The sequence below is a fragment of the Mobula birostris genome, chromosome 11 (genome assembly GCF_030028105.1).
Source record: "Mobula birostris isolate sMobBir1 chromosome 11, sMobBir1.hap1, whole genome shotgun sequence".
Lineage (NCBI taxonomy): Eukaryota > Metazoa > Chordata > Chondrichthyes > Myliobatiformes > Myliobatidae > Mobula > Mobula birostris.
Genome location: NC_092380.1, coordinates 50,662,169 through 50,678,528, shown reverse-complemented (window position 1 = coordinate 50,678,528; position 16,360 = coordinate 50,662,169). Strand labels below are relative to the sequence as shown.

General features: G+C 43.6%; 1 protein-coding gene across 1 annotated transcript in view; it reads right to left on the bottom strand.

The window, feature by feature from the left end:
* The window catches only part of creb3l1 (cAMP responsive element binding protein 3-like 1), a 182,556-nt gene extending 168,611 nt beyond the window's left edge, over positions 1 to 13,945 (bottom strand). Inside the window, exon 1 of the mRNA XM_072272231.1 lies at positions 13,285 to 13,945. Within this exon, the coding sequence (XP_072128332.1) occupies positions 13,285 to 13,383 (99 nt within the window). The 5' untranslated portion in view covers positions 13,384 to 13,945. The remainder of the gene's footprint in view (positions 1 to 13,284) is intronic.
* Positions 13,946 to 16,360: the final 2,415 nt, after the last annotated feature.

Sequence of the window (16,360 nt, the reverse complement as noted above, 5' to 3'; positions counted from 1 at the left end):
GGAATCACTTGTTGCCTCTCATGAATTTTTGAACATTTTTGTGGAATTTTGGAGTTACTGACTTGAGTTAGTGTAACATCTGTTTTTAACGTGAATAAGTACCTCTCCGGAAATGACTGTGCAAGTTCAGATGGGGTCTTGCAGCTTACAATTCAGCTTGTTGCTGAGGTGGGTTAACCCTTCGACCACCGCACACTTGGCTATGTGCTTACTCTTTGATTTATCTGACAAATATCCACTGCACTACACTGGTAGCTCTATAAACTCCAAATCAAGGCTTTGAAGTTTTAAACACTACCCCAAGGACTTGAGAATAACATTGAGTCTGACACATTACTGCAGCGCTAACAGCCATCTATCCGGCAAGAGGTTAAACTGAAGGTCATTGTGCCATTTCAGGTCCAATGACAGGATTTTGGAGAGCAGCAAAGGTGTTGTTCTGGTGTGCAGACCAGCATTTATCCCTCATCCATTGATTGTGACTTCATGAGGGAAAAATGCAGTACAATGAACAAGCTAATGCCTAATTGCACCAGAAGAAGGCCCCAGTGAACAGCGCAAGCAAGGGCAACATCCACCAGACGGTTCACAAAGCTACTTCTTTCTCATCTTCTTTGTCTCTCAAATGCAGTTCTGCTACTGCTGGAGCCTGTGACCTACTTCCTGGTGGTGTGTTTTCCAGCCGATTGAGCGATCTGGCGCTCTGCTGTGTCCGAGGGAGTTCAGTGAGGTTTCAAGTGAAGTGTGCGGCCTCAAGGCCAAGAAGCCTGGAGACTCCATTTCTTGCCAATCTCGCTAATTAATGTGTTGAGGAAGACTTTTAACGTTGAGGTGAGCGGGCGTTCAGTGACGCCTACCAGCCTCTCCCTCGGTGCTGCTGAAGGAAGGTGGCAGTCTCCCATTCCCTCTTGTCTGCTACTCCTGGAGAAAGGCCCCTGCATTCAAATGGTCTCTCTCTATCCGCCATGAGGAGCAGGAGGAGATGGCGGCACAACGCAGCGCGCGCCGTCACTCCGGTGTATGATATCTGTAATCTGTCAAGTAGGGAACCGTGCACAATTCTGATTTGATGGAGACAGACGTGAGAGCATGGAGGAACATCTGGAGAAACTTCTGAAATGCCCGTTTCGCTGCCGCTGCTACTGTGTGGTAACCGGAATCTCCAGAGAAGGCCTCGAATCGTCGGCTTTGCTTGTTTCGGCGGGCGGGGCAAGGTCGAAAGCGCTCAGCAGAGGATGGCGCTTGGGAGGCTGTATCGGAAGGGCTGGTTGAAGGTTCGAAGTTTTCCAATGGACGGACTCAAAGTCGGCTGTGGTCAGGTGCTCCAATGCATCAGTAGTTGTCAGTGCCTGGAGGTTTATGGCAGAGGGTTTCTCCCTTTTGCCGCCTGCCATCGGGGACTATTGGAAGTCAATCGGGACTTTGAGACTTTTTTTTACCGTGCCCATGGTCTGCTCTTTAACAAATTATGGCATTGCTTTGCACTGCTGTAACTATATGTTATAATTATGTGGTTCTGTCAGTGTTAGTCTTTGGTTTGTCCTGTTTTTCTGTGATATCACTCTGGAGGAACATTGTATCATTTCTTAATGTATGCATTTCTAAACGACAATAAACGAGGACTGAGTGTCCTCATAATCTAATCTATCTCTCTCCCTCCTCCCCCTACCCCCCTCGCTCAATGCTGCCAGGGGATTAGGATGGAGTCCTGGGTCTCGGGCAAGGTTGAATGGATGTGGTTCATGGATTGGACTCTGTAATTCACGTTATGATGTTTTTCTGGTTTCCTTTTATTGTTGCTATTTTGGGCAATTTTGATCGGAGCGGCCTGCAGATAACAAATGACGCAGCCCTACATTGAACTGAACTGAATAAATCTGGACTAAGACTACTGAAGACCAAGTCAAGAAATAGAGTCATTACCTAAAGCTGGGATAGAGTCCTTTAATTCTCAGTAGCAGTCTTAGCAAACGCATAAGATGCACCTCAACATGAAACATGTGATGTTACCTACAAAAGTGTAATGTTGTAATAGCAAGGAGCAAACACTGGTGAAAACAAACAGCTTCCTTTCTTCTGGGAGGCAGAATGAGTCTCAAAAAGTGTGACATTCTGTAAATATCTGATAAAAGAGATGTTCAACCAGGCAGAATAAAACAGGTTAATTCTGGTCTAGACACCAAATGTAGGAGATGTCCACAAGGAGAATGAAACGCCCTCAATATCCAGCATTCTTATTCATGAGTCTCATTAATCCTGCCTTGTTTAGATATCCTCCAACAGGCTCCTGTTCCTATTATGTACCTCATTAATCTGGTCGCCCTTGAGAGATAAGAAGTTCTACTTTAAACCTAAGGCTGTGAGTAGCTGGATGCAACACACTGGAGATGAATATCCCTCATCAATGGCAAATCAGACAAATGACATAACAAACATTACTGGGTAATTGAACACAAGCTAACATGCCCACACTGCTTTGTAGAACCTCAGAACAGTGGGCAAACTCGTCCTTAATCTACAGATGGCTTCTTCATCATGAGAATCACCGAAAAGCAGCCAAAGAATTGAGAGGACAAGAAGCCAGCTTCCCCACTCTCTCTCCCATCACCTCACAAAACATGACCAACCTCCCCTAACTCCCCTTTCAGCAGGGAGGGGTTGATTTACCACTAAACCCTTCAGTTATTTTGTAATGTGGAATTCAGGACAGGTTAACGGCAAAGATGGGTGTTTTATTCCTCAGGTTATTGATTCAAGTATTTAACCAGCAGTTGGGTATTAAACAGGGCTTTGAATCCTGAAGTTCTGATAGCCTTTGGACCAAACTGGGAAAACTTAACCCAGTTGAAAGCTGCACCATAGCTTCTTGATTGCATGTAGAGGGATGCTGTAAGAAGTCCATTGTGACTGTTGCTGGGGATTTCACCAGATTATCTCCCGCCTTTAACACCACATGACCACTAGCATTGCCATGACAGTCCATCTTCATGCTGTGTCATCTATCTACGTCAGCCTAGAAATCTGCAGACTTTGGGCAGAGATCCCTTGAATTGCCAGCACTATATACATTCAAACCCACCACCTATTATTAGTAACTTCCCTCTGATACAAAACATTAGCAAATGGAATCAAATGTAGGGGGGAAGCATGATGTGAAATCAGTACTCTGACATTTGGCCACCAAAGATGATTCCTATTTCATAGTTACCCAGCTGGATATTCTAATCTCTGGCACAATTGGTGATTCTCCTCACCTTCAAAATGTTATACTAACATAACATGCAAAAATGTTCCAAGAAGGTTATTAAGTAACTTGCTTTCCATGTTGATTATCCCCAGGGTGTTGCTGCCCAATCTTCAATATTTGGAGGTTCTGCCAATCCATTTGTGCTGAATCCATAATATGATGATGACAGAGGTAGGTAGCATGACTGATTTAAAAAACAGCTCATCAAAATATAAACATTCCACTGCAATTTCTTAAGCACTGGGACAAGTGAACAGCATAAATTCTAATGGTTTGGATTTATTACTACCAATGTCTTTGCACTTAAATTTTGAGCTATATTGAGAGAAGTTAAAATATACTCCCTAAAAATAAAGGATTAGTCATTTACAGGGAACATCACAAACCACATTCTTTCCTCCTTTCTTCATGTCTCTGCCCAATTTTCTAAAAACACACATTTCCATGACATTTTCATTTGCACAACACCTGTCTCGGCAGTCTGAAGCTGCTAATGCAGAAACTAGATGCAATTTTGAGCTATTGGTTTGTTCCCTAAGAAATTGGATGAAAATAACCAAAGTCATTTCTGGGTCAGATACAACTGATGTTTATGATGGCAGATTGGTTTCAAAGCCAGATTTCTGAAGTTAAAAGCAATATCAAACAGTAATTCACTTGATCAAAGTTCTAATTTCAAAGTAAATTTATTATCAAGGTACATACTGTATATGTCACCACATACAACCCTGAGGTTAATTTTCTTGTAGGCATTTTCAATACATCTATAGAATAATAACCATAACAGATTCAATGAAAGAGTGCATTATCTTAGGTATTCAACCTTTGTGCAAAAGACAACACACTGTATAAATACAAAATAAGAAAGAAATGATAATGATAAATAAGTTATCCTCTTTGATTCAAGAGCCTGATGGTTGAAAGGGAGCAAGTTTTCCTGAACCTGGTGACGTGAGTCCTAAGGTTCCTGTGCCTTCTTCCTGATGGCAACAGCGAGAAGAGAGCATGTCCTGGGCGGTGGGGGCCGCTGATGATGGATACTGCTTTCCTGCCACAGCGTTTCATGTAGATGTTCTCAATGGGCTTCATCGGTGATGGACTGGGCCATATCCACTACTTTTTGTAGGATTTTCCATTCAAGGGCACTGGTGTTTCCATGCCACTTGTAAAGATGTGTTGGAATTAAACAGATGCTGTGGCAGTGATACTAAATGTATGTTGGTTTCTTTCCCAGTGATGTAAGGTTATTAAAATGCTGGAAATATCCTCACTAAATGGAATAATCTCCTGAAGGAGGCACTCTGTTGTCCACTACATCAAAATGAAACTGTTGACCTCTACAAGATGCAAGGATATGATCAGGAGTGATTGCAAAGTAGGGCATGGATCTGATAACCCCTGGAAAAAAAAATCCTGACAAAAAAAACTAAAATAAAACACCCGAGCTGAAACTAAGCCCGGGAAGGAGATGATATTTCAAAAGGAGAGAGAAAAAAAAAAGTGGTTGTGGAGATGGGTACAGTAACTGTAATTTACATAATTTTAAACATATAGTCCTGCAGCCTCTTATAAGATCATATGAGTAATCTAGAATGGAGCAAATAGTTCAGATACATGGACGTACTCCCAGACTGGCATGGTTGCAAGTTTAAAATAGATGAATACTGACTCTATTGTTGACTACGTAACATGGAAGTAAACTATGAAGGACTGGATATTGCAAAGTTCTGGCATAGTGGCTGGTGTGTTCACAATGTTTGGGGCACAAACTATTTAGAATGAGAGAAATACAGAAGGTAAAAGGGAAGCGGGTTGTGGGACACCACCATCCATAGCACTCCCTCCAAACCATGCAATATCCCCATTTGGAGATACTGTCCTTCATTGTCACTGGGTCTCAATCCCTAACAGCTTTGTGGGAACATCTTCATCACAAATACTGTTGTGGTTCAAAGCAACAGCTCACCACATTATTGGCAACACATGAATTCCAAAGGATAACTGGATGAGGAATATCTATGCATATCCATGCATAGATTGAGAACTGGAAAGTCCCTCTCAAGGACAGTAAATCTTGGCATGTGATGATATTGGGCTCCCTGTCCACAAAGCCCTTGACTGAAAGTGTACACTGAAAAATGTGAAAGCAAGATGATTGTTACAGTGCCACTTCTTAAACAGACCCTCAACTTAGCATGATCCTCCATTCTTCCCTGCCCCAACTGCCACAGTTAACATGACTATACTTTCTCCAATGCCATTCCTTGTTCCTACTTTCCCAATTTTTCCACCTCCATGACACCCACCTCCACTTCCCATGCAGATGCTTCAAATTGGTCTTCCTCTCTCACACAAGAATTGCCCTTCATCGTGACTGATAGATCTCTCGGCTGTGTCCATTCTTTTCCCCCCAGACCTGTTCATCCCTTCCAGAACTTAAGAGGAGCTTTACAGGGGTCTCCATACTTGTCTTCCATCCCATCAGCCTCATTGAGCAGATGGTGCTCCACACTATCCTGCACCTGCAGCATAATGGCATCAATTCCCTTTTCAGCTTGTACTCTCTTATCAACACCTTTATTGCTATTTATAAATAAATAGCAAGCATAAAACAACAATATGACAGAACCCTTAAATGAGTGTAGCTATCCCTTTTTGTTCAAGAGTCTGATGGTTAAGGGGTAGTAACTGTTCTTGAACCTAGTGGTGTGAGTTCTGAGGCACCTGTACCCTCTACCTGATGGCAGCAGTGAGGAAAGAGCACAGTCTGGGTGGTGGGGATCTTATCACCCAGGCCATGGGTGGATGCTGCTTTTCTACAGCAACATTTCATGTAGGTATGCTCAATGGTTGGGATGGTTTTATCCGTGATGAACTGGGCCGAATCCACTACCTTTTGTAGGATTTTCTGCCCAGAGGCATTGGTGTTCCCAAACCAGTCCATAATGCAGCCAGTCAGCACACTTTCTACCACATATCTAGAGAATTTGCCAAGGAATTCGATGATGTGCTGAAACTCTGCAGACTCCTGAGGAAGTAGAGGCACTGCCATGCTTTCTTCGCAGTAATATTTATATCATGGGTCCAGGACTGGTCCTTTCGAGGAATTTAAAGTTACTGACCCTCTGCGCCTCTGATCCTCCAATGATTACTGGCTCATGGACCTCTGCTTTCCCTCTCCTGAAGTCTACAATCAATTCATTGGTCTTATTGACATTGAGTGAGAGGTTGTTGTTACTACACCACTCAGCCAAGTTTTCAATCTCCCTCCTGTATACTGATTCATCACCCCCTTTGATACGGCCCACAACAGTGGCATCATTTTCAAACGTGTATATGGTGTTGGAGCTGCACTTAGTCACACAGACATAGGTGTAAAGCCAGTAGAGCAGGGGGCTGAGTACACATCCCTGTGGTGCTCCTGTGGAGGAGCAATGGAGATTGTCGGGGAGATAGTTTTGCCAGTCCAAACTGCCTGCGGTTTACAAGCAAGGAAATCCAGGATCCAATTGTACAAGGGGGTATTGAGGCCCAGGTCTTGGAGGTTACTTTCTAGTTTTAAGGGGATGATGGAATTGAATGCCGAGCTGTAGTCCATAAAGAGCATCCTGACGTGTGCATCTTTGCTGTCCAGATGTTTCAGGGTTGTGTGAAGAGCCAATGAGATAGCATCTGCTGTAGACCTGTCGCTTCGGTAGGGGAATTGGAGTGGATCCAAGTCGCCAGTCAGACAGGAGCTGATCTGCTTCAACACCAGCCTCTCAAGAAACTTCATCATTGAGGATGTAAGTGCCTCTAGGCAACAGTCATTGGAGCAGGTTACCACGTTTTTCTTGGGCACTGGTATAATTGAAGCCTGTTTGAAGCAGGTGGGTACAACACATTGCTGGAGGAAGAGGCTGAAGATATCCATGAACACACCAGCCAGTTGATCGGCACAGGTCTTCAGTATTCGGCCAGGAACTCCATCTGGACCAGGTGCTTTCCTTGGATTCACTCTCTTGAAGGCAGCCCGCACGTCATCTTCAGATACTGAGACTGAAGGATCACGGGGAGATATGGGGGTGCGCGATGGTTCCTCCATGTTCTGGTGGTCAAAGTGAGCATAGAAGGATTGAGCTCATCTGGAAGCAAAGCTCTGCCGTCCCCTATGTCACAAGATTTAACCTTGTAGGAGGTTATGGAACTCAAACCCAGCCACAACTGCCCAGCATCCCTCGTTGATTCCAGTCTAATCCGGAATTTCCACTTTGCCCGAGAGATAGCTTTCTGGAGATTATACCTGCACCTCTTATAGTAGTCTTGATCTCCAGATCTGACTGCCTCTGATCTGGCTCTCAGCAGGTTCCAGATTTCATTGTTCATCCAGAGCTTCTGATTGGGGGAAACCCCGAATGATTTTGTGGGAATACTCCATTAAATCAGCTGTTTTAATAAAGTCTGTAAAATTCAGGTCCTCAGATGAGTTCTAGAACACGGCCCAGTCCACTGACTCAAGGCAATCCTGTCACCATTCTTCAGCAAAATTGATTTGCAAAGCAACAGATTTTACAACTTACTGTATGTCACTGATAATGAATCTGATCCTGTTCCATGCCCATTTGCACCGGTGGCTTAAAGGTCTGGCACACCAGTAGCACACTACTAGGCAGGAATGCAAACAAAGGCATAGATGCAAATTTATGCAAATACCCACAATACCTTCATACAGAATAAAACAGTTACACCTACATGCTAAATAGGAATACATGTTAATCAGGCACAAATTTGTGCTGGATTCAGAAGAAACTAGGTTACGTCCCAACAGGAAACCTGGACATACACCAGGAACATTAAAAGCTGCACTGAACACACCAAAAACAAATCAAGATCAGATGATAGCTAAACATGAGAACACCTCTGTCATGGGACGGCACAGTAGCGTAGTGGTTAGCACAATGCTTTACAGTACCAGCAACCCAGGTTCAACTCCTGCGCTCTCTGTAGAGAACTTGTACGTTCTCCCCGGGTGTTCCCATTTCCTCCCACCGTCGGAAGATTAATTAGTCATTGTAAATTAAGTTAGGGTTAAACCAGGGTTTGCTGGGCAGCACAGCTCAAAAAGCTGGAAGGGCCATGATGTTATCTCAATAAATATTTAAATACATTAATAATCAGGGAATAGAACAAAACACACCAAATAAGATAGGAGTGCTGAAAAGCACATTATAAAGAAGGGAAGGATTTACATCAGAATGACCACAAGGTCTTATGCACTTCACAGCTGATGAAGTATTTTTGACATGTGAGAAAATGCAACAGTTATTGTATCTGCAGCAGGATTGTCCAAACAACAATGAGCTGAATAATTAGTTAACTCTTTTTATAGAAGTGTTGACTGAAAGATAAACATAAGTTTGATTGCTAAGATAGCATTTACAAAGATCGCCACATCCTGAAGAAGCACTAAAAGAATGCAGAATCCCCTCAGTACTTCAAAGGAACAAGGACCAGAGTCAGTGGAATGGAACTGGAATCCTAAATCCTTCTGACTCCTAAGAGAGGATGTTCCCAGCAAACTGTTTTGCTAGAATCTGCCAGGAACACGAATAAAGTACGAACACAAGAATAAGCTATGAATCAATCAAAATAAAAAAGGATAGAAAAATAACCAAGGTCAACCTCGGGAAACATAAAGGCAGCAAAAATTGGAGAAAACAGCTTACATCCACAACCGACAGTCAGCCAAGGAAGTGGACTGCCATCCAAGCAGCAAATAGACCTTAGTTGTTGGATCTTGAGGTCAGGCCCCTCATAGCCTTATAGCATGGTGACATGAAAGGCCTTTGAAATACTTTCTCTAAATGTCTCTAATAATCATTTAAAAATTTCTATAATCTTAAATTATTCAAAAAATGAAAATACATTTGTATTAGATATTAATTAAGAACATTAAACCAGAAGAAAACAGTTTACCCGCAGTTACCATATTACTCAGGGCTGGCAATACCATTCAAATGAATGGAGTTACTCGTCCCTGGTATAACGGGTGGGAGCAGAGGGGTCATGTGCAAAATGCACCCAATCCTCAGCACAGCAGAGCCCCGCTGAATGGCTCAGTGGTGAGCCCAGCAGCGCAACGAGGGACCAAACGTGTTGGCATCTGGCCTTCAGCTCATCTCTGACTTCCCAGTTCCAGCACGCCGGCAACACTCAGGCACAAGCTGAAGAAGTGGGGAGGATGTTGTTGGCGGTCCTGCACAGAGCTCCTGGCCAAAGGTAAAATTCACCCAGCCCAGCCCACTGGCAATGAAGGAGAACACACAGAGAGGAAATATAAACAGAAAAATTTTGCTCAAACCAGCAACAAAAATAAATGAAATTCTTTCAAAACAGGAACACTGTGAGGATCGACAAAGATATAAATACTTATATTTTCTTATAACATAGATTCACTGGACCAAATAGCCTCCTTCTATGTCCGCTTTCACAGTAATTCTGTTCCCCTCTTATCCTATTCTCCCTCACCTGTCCATCAACTCCAGCCTGACTCTTTTGTGAGCCATCTCCATTGGAGGTAACTTACAACCTCCAGCTATTCTAAGAACCAGCAAATCTTTGGAATATGGAGGGAAACAGGAGCCCTCTGAAGAAGAATCAAAGCAGCAACCAAGAAGCTCTCTTTGTGACTGGAGAAGTAGTAAAGCTGAGAAAATTCAAACAAATCCAGGATGCAAAGGGACTTGAGAGTCCACATGCAGGATTCCCTAAAGGTTAATTTGCAGGTTGAGTCGGTGGGGACGAAGGTAAATGCCATGTTCGCGTTCATTTCAGGAGGTCTAGAATATAAAAGGATGTAATGTTGAGGCTTTACGAAGTACTGGTGAGGCCTCACTTGGAGTATTGTGATCAGTTTTGGGCCCCTTTTCCAAGAAAGGACATGCTGACATTGAAGAGGGTTCAAAGAAGGTTCACAAAAATGATTCCAGGATTGTAAGGCTTGTCATATGAACAGCATTTGATGACTCTGGCCTTCTATACACTGGAATTCAGAAGAATGAGGGGCAACCTCATTGAAACCTATTGAATGTTGAAAGGCCTTGGCAGAGTGGATGTGGAGAGACTGTTTCCTATGGTGGGGGAGTCTAAGACCAGAGGACACAGCCTCAGAATAGAGGGGTGTTCTTTTAGAATGGAGATGAGGAGGAATTTCTTTAGCTAGAGTAATGAATCTGTGGAATTCGTTGCCACAGGTAGCTGTGAAGGCCAAATCACTGGGTATATTTAAGGCAGAGGTTGATTAGTCAGGTATGCAGGGGTATAGGGAGAAGCCTGGAGACTGGGGCTGAAAGGGAAAATGGATTAGCCATGATTAAAATGGCAGAACAGACTCAATGGGCCAAATGGCCTAATTCTGCTCCTATATCCTATGGTCTTATAATGACGATAAGAGACAGCAGTACAGTCATTTACAAGGAAATGTCAGTTCAAGCCGCTAATGGCTGTGAATTCAATATAAATGGACCAATGAGGAGAAAGATAAGCCCACTCAGCCCCTCAAACCTCAGGTTACTTAACTACATCAACTCTGAACTAACTTTTAGTTCAGTACTCCATTCTATTTACCCCTGATAATCCTTCACTACCTCAAATAATATCATCTATCTATCTCTCCTTTACAGTAAAAATACTGCCATGGGATAAAAGGGGTAAGTGAAGGAATTACACAAACTTCTAAAGGTAGGTACCAAATTATCCCGTGAGTTTACTGAAGCAAATGAACTCAGCGAAAAATACTTTCTGTGTAAGTTTTAGACACCTGTCTGCATATCTGTGTTATGTGTCTAAAATTTACACAGTAGGTCTTCATTTCTTGGTGACTCAATCATCCTATTGAGTCAATGCCAGCTTTCTTGGCAGCCACATCAATCTAATTAACTTACTGATTTCTCATTTACCTGTCCTCTCTAACATTCACATCAGCTACCTATCAGGGTGGAGACGTTTCAAGTTCCTGGGAGACAACATCTCTGAAGATCTATCCTGGACACAACATATTAATGCAATTACAAAGAAGATAAACTATATTTCATTAGATGTTTGAAGAGATTTGGTACGTCACCAAAGACTCTAGCAAATTTCTACAGATGTACCGTGGGGAGCATTTTGACTGGTTGTAATATAGTCTGGTATGGAGGGGCCAATGCATAGGATCGGAAAAAGCTGCAGACGGCTGCGAACTCAGCCAGCTTCAGCATGGGGAGCAGCCTCCCAGCAGGGATGACATCTTAGAAAGGTGGTATCCATCATTAAGAAAGCCTATCACCCAGGACATTATGAACCTCAGAGAGGAGTTACAGGAGCCTGAACACAACAGTTTCTTCCCCTCTGTCATCAGATTACTGAATGAATCATAAGCTCATGAACACTGTCTCACTATTTTTGCTCTGTTGTTTGCAGTACTTACTGTATGAATGTGTGTGTGTGTGTGAGAGAGAGAGAGTGTGTGTGTATGTGTATGTGTGAGTCTGACTGTGTGTGAGTGTGTGTATGTGTGTGTATGTGTGTGTATGTGTATGTGTGTGTGTGAGTCTGAGCATGTGTGAGTGTTTATGTGTGAGTGTATGTGTGTGTGAGTGTGTGTGTGTGTAATTCTATGTCTATGTGTATGTGTGTCTGTGTAATTCTGTGTCTATGTGTATCTGTCTGTGTGTGTGTATGTGTGTAAACGTATGTGTGTGTGAAGGGTATACAGTACATGTACATTTTTTCCTCTCTTTTATAAATTGTGTCTATTTTATAAATTGTGTAAATTTATGGTCTATTTTATGTATTGCAATGTACTGCTGCCACAAACCAACAAATTTCACAACATATGCCAGTGATAATAAACCTGATTCTGGGTAACACACCAGCAGGTATACTCGACCACAGGAGAGGGAAGAGACCCTTTCTAACAACCATTTAGAACATTTCAGATGACAAGTTTGCACGCTAGCTAAAGTACAGCCATTGGAAATGCTGACACACACTAAAATCATGTTGCACTGTCACCTTCACATTCCTACACCGAATACTCCCTACACTGTCATCGAAAGAGTCACTGTACCCCCACCCAGATGGCTTGGTTCCATCCCTCACCAATACTATGACACCAATAGCTGGAATCTCCCTCCAAATGTTTTTCCAGATTAGATATTTTATTAACACTGTCTCAAAGTAAACTTCAAACAAGCACATAAAATTCATGACATTAAAATATTTTAAAGCAAAATTGCTATTGTGATCGAAACTGTTCCACGATTCTTACAATCCATAAAATTCACTCTCCTTTCAGATTAATGTCTCACATATAAATGAAAAACAGCACACCAGCTGAGTTAAATAGTCAGCAACAGGGTAAGCACAGCGTGCTTTACTTCAAACCAAATTTCCACATGTTGAATGCAAACCACTGCACTCTATCTTTCAGAAACACTGACACAACTGGCTTATATAAATATTATCAGTCTTATAGATATTACTTTGTTTAAGTATGACTTTAGTAGAGGACCACGGCAGATGAAAAATACATGTGCCCCTGAGTGAGTGTACATCTTTGAGAATGAACACGTACTTGTCTGCATTCATATGAAGACGTGTCTGTGGTGAGGTGCTGGATGTGAGATTGTGCATCTGGTCATTTTTCCTGTGCCTGTATCTCTCTCTCTCTTCCCTTTTCTGTTTGTTTTTCGAGTGTCTGAGTTGTTCTGGTAGAGAGTATGCGTATTATATGTGCATATGAGATATATATATATGTGTGTGTGTGTGTACAAATACGAATACATGTGTGTATACCTTTGTGCACATACGTATGTGAATATGTATGGGTGTAACATGACTGAATGCTCCCGTGTGCATTTTTGTGCCCGTGTATGTGGCTCCTGGAGAGATTATTTTTTTTAAAAAAAGAAATGCACAAAGAAAAGGAGTGGAAGGACGTGTTTGCAGAGATGGAGGCGGAGAGAAGGATCTCGCTGCTCCTGCAGGAGAGTGAGCTGGTTAAACTGGCCACATACCACATTGCTGAGAAAATCAGCTTCGTTCAAATCCTCCAAATCCACAAGGCTCGAAGCTGCGAAGAGTTTTTCTGCCCCGAAGTTATCAAGGATATCCATAGTGGCCGAGACACGGGGGATTCCGGACTTGGGATCTTCCAGCTGTTGAAGCTCGGGCGGGGGTTTGGGGAGAGCCACCTCTTGAACCCCCAACCCTGACCTCTGGCACCAGCGGCTAGGGGCTCGCTCGAGCTGCCCCGCTTTCCGGGGGCTGCGCTGTTTCTACGATCCCCAGTGACCGCCGATCAGTGTCAGGCTCCTTCGATCGGAATGGCAATGCGAGGTTCCCGATGACTCTGTTTGATATGTCAGTGCCCAGGGTCCCGGCTCGATCTCCAGGCTCTTGTCTATTGGATCTCTCCTCCCTCTCGCCTGGTGTGAACTCGCTGCCTCTCCCTCTCTCTCTACCCAGTTCACACCCCTTTTCACAGCACTTAACCCCTGCACCCCACGACACGCCCTCTCAACGCAATTAACCGTTTGAGAGCACTGAGCAGCGTTCATTAACGTCTTTAAACGTGTTTTTAGGAGTTGCCATCATTTGACAATTATATCGGCGCCATGCCAGGCAGTGAGACAAGAGGGGCTAGAATGCGCACATTCGACCCTGAGCTCCCTACCATCAACAGCGCTGCCGGCCCCGCTTTGTCCAGTGGAAATCTATCCCCAGCCACAGGTTGCTAAGCGACGCCATTTTAATCATCGGCGACTAATTTAGCGAACACCGCCTCCCACCGTACAGGTAAACGAACTTCACGTGTACTGTATTATTAACTAACCAGCGATCAAAACAACAGCCGCGCGTTTGAACTTTGCCCCGACTAAAACACAATATGCAATAAACATGAATACTATACTATGCTCGTCAACAGCATCCATATTATTAAAGTTGCAGTTACTAATTAGAAACAAGATTAGATACAGAATTAGAATTAGGAACTTCCCGTTAGCTTCCAGTGGCTATTAGTTGATCTGCTGATGGAAACTGCAGTCACTGGGAGAGTGCATCATGCAGAAGCTGTTCAGGATCTTAGAATAACTGAATGGTTACAGCACCAAAGGAGACCATTTGGTCTTTGTACTTATTTATCGAAAGGGATACAGAATAGACCCTTCTGGGCCTTTGAGGCAAGCAGCCCAGCAATCCCCTTATTTAACCCTGGTTTGATCACCGGACAATTTACAATAACCAATTAACCTACCAACCGTCTTTGGACTGTGAGAGGAAACCGGAGCACCCGGAGGAAACCCACGCGGTCACGGGGAGAATGTCCAAGCTCCTTCCATGCAGTGGCCGGGTCACCTGTACTGTAAAGCGTTGTGCTAACCACTATGCTACCCTACTGCCCTGCCAAGTTTGTTCAAGCTGTCAGAGAAATTCAGCTGGCCCACTGCCCTGAACTCAACCCATAACACAGCTAATTATTTTCTTTCATTCTCTTATCCTGATCCATTTTGAATGTTGCAGCTGAACATGCTTCCACTAACACCCCTGGGAATGCATTCCATGTACGAGCAACTGGCTGTGTAAAACAAACTTCAGTCCTGTCAAAGGCTTTCAGCCCGAAACCTCGACTGTACTGTTTTTCATAGGTGCTGCCTGGCCTGCTGAGTTCCTCCAGCATTTTGTGTGAGTTGCTCAGATGTCCAGCACCTGCAGATTTTCTCTTCTTCTCTTGTTCAGTGGCTTATTTTGGGATCTTTTGCTATCCCTGCTCACTCTCCTAACCATCTTCAATCCATGTTCACAAGTCCAACTGGAATAGTTTCGCTCTGTGTTCCACCAACGGAAAAAGTGTCTCTCCATCTATAGCCTTAATGGTTTTAAGGTCCTCTAATAATTCCTACCACAAGCACCTCTGGTCCATGGAGAACAACTCCACCCTTCACAAACTAAAATCCCTCTTTCTTGGAGTCACTCTGGTAATTGCATTGAAAACCTTCACACTTTCTTAAGGTATGGCATACAGAATTGGACAGAGTACCCCAGCTAGTGGACAGATTTCTTATCCTATATACTTCATTCTACTTCAGTCGTACTTCAGATTATACTTCAGTCTCTTGTTAAATGCCGGCACACAAAACAAATTCACTGTGTCTTCGCAAAGGAAACATCCACTGAAGCCACCTTGTGATTTCTCATGAAACTATTATGGGGCAGCTTGTGTCTCCAAGTCCAAGATGTCCTGGAGGGGAGTCCTACAGGGAAGCTCTCATATCACCTCTGGTGGCTGGCCATTGTGCTCTTTGGGCTGGCCATCATGTCCCCGTGGAATACTGAGGTGAGAAAGGAGAAAAGAGGGGAACAGAGTAATGCATTGTCAAATTATTGCCTACTTACGAACAAGACATAAAAATGAAGAAAGTAATGATGACTATGATGACTTTTTGTTAATGGTGCTGATTTACAAGTATTAGCAAGCATTTTTGTCTCAGGAAGTGGGGGCAACCTTGTCTCCTCAGTATTCAGAAGGGGTCAGGAGTGTGTATGTCTTGTCTTCTCCATACTGCACCAACCGCTGCCACTGGGCTATAAACATGCAGGAGCAATGTGTGGTTAAATGCATGAGGCTCAAACACGCGAACTTCAGATCACTAGTCCAACACCTTATCCACTTGGCCACGCGCCTGTCTGTGTCTAGGGAAGGTAGCAAGTCTTCCTTGCCCACCCAGCAACAGGGTAGCTGATTGCTCAAAACCTCCACAGGCAGTCAGCTCACCCAACTCTATGTTGGTTACTGATCTGGGCCCGCATGATGTGATCTCTGAAGTTTCCCCTCACACTAATGCTGGTGTCTCCTTCTCTGTTTTTCAGACAGGGCATCGGTAACAGAGAGAGTCAGTGTGTGTGTGTGTGTGTGAGGGAGAGACAATCAGTATGAGAGAGAGAGAGGGCCAGCATGTGAGTAAGACAGTGTACAAGGAAGCTTGGAGAATCAGCGAGCAAAGAAATGAGTGTCAGTGTATGAGGGGGAGAAAGCATCAGTGTGTGCGGACAGAACAGTCAATATGTGGGGGAGGGATATCAGTGTGTCAG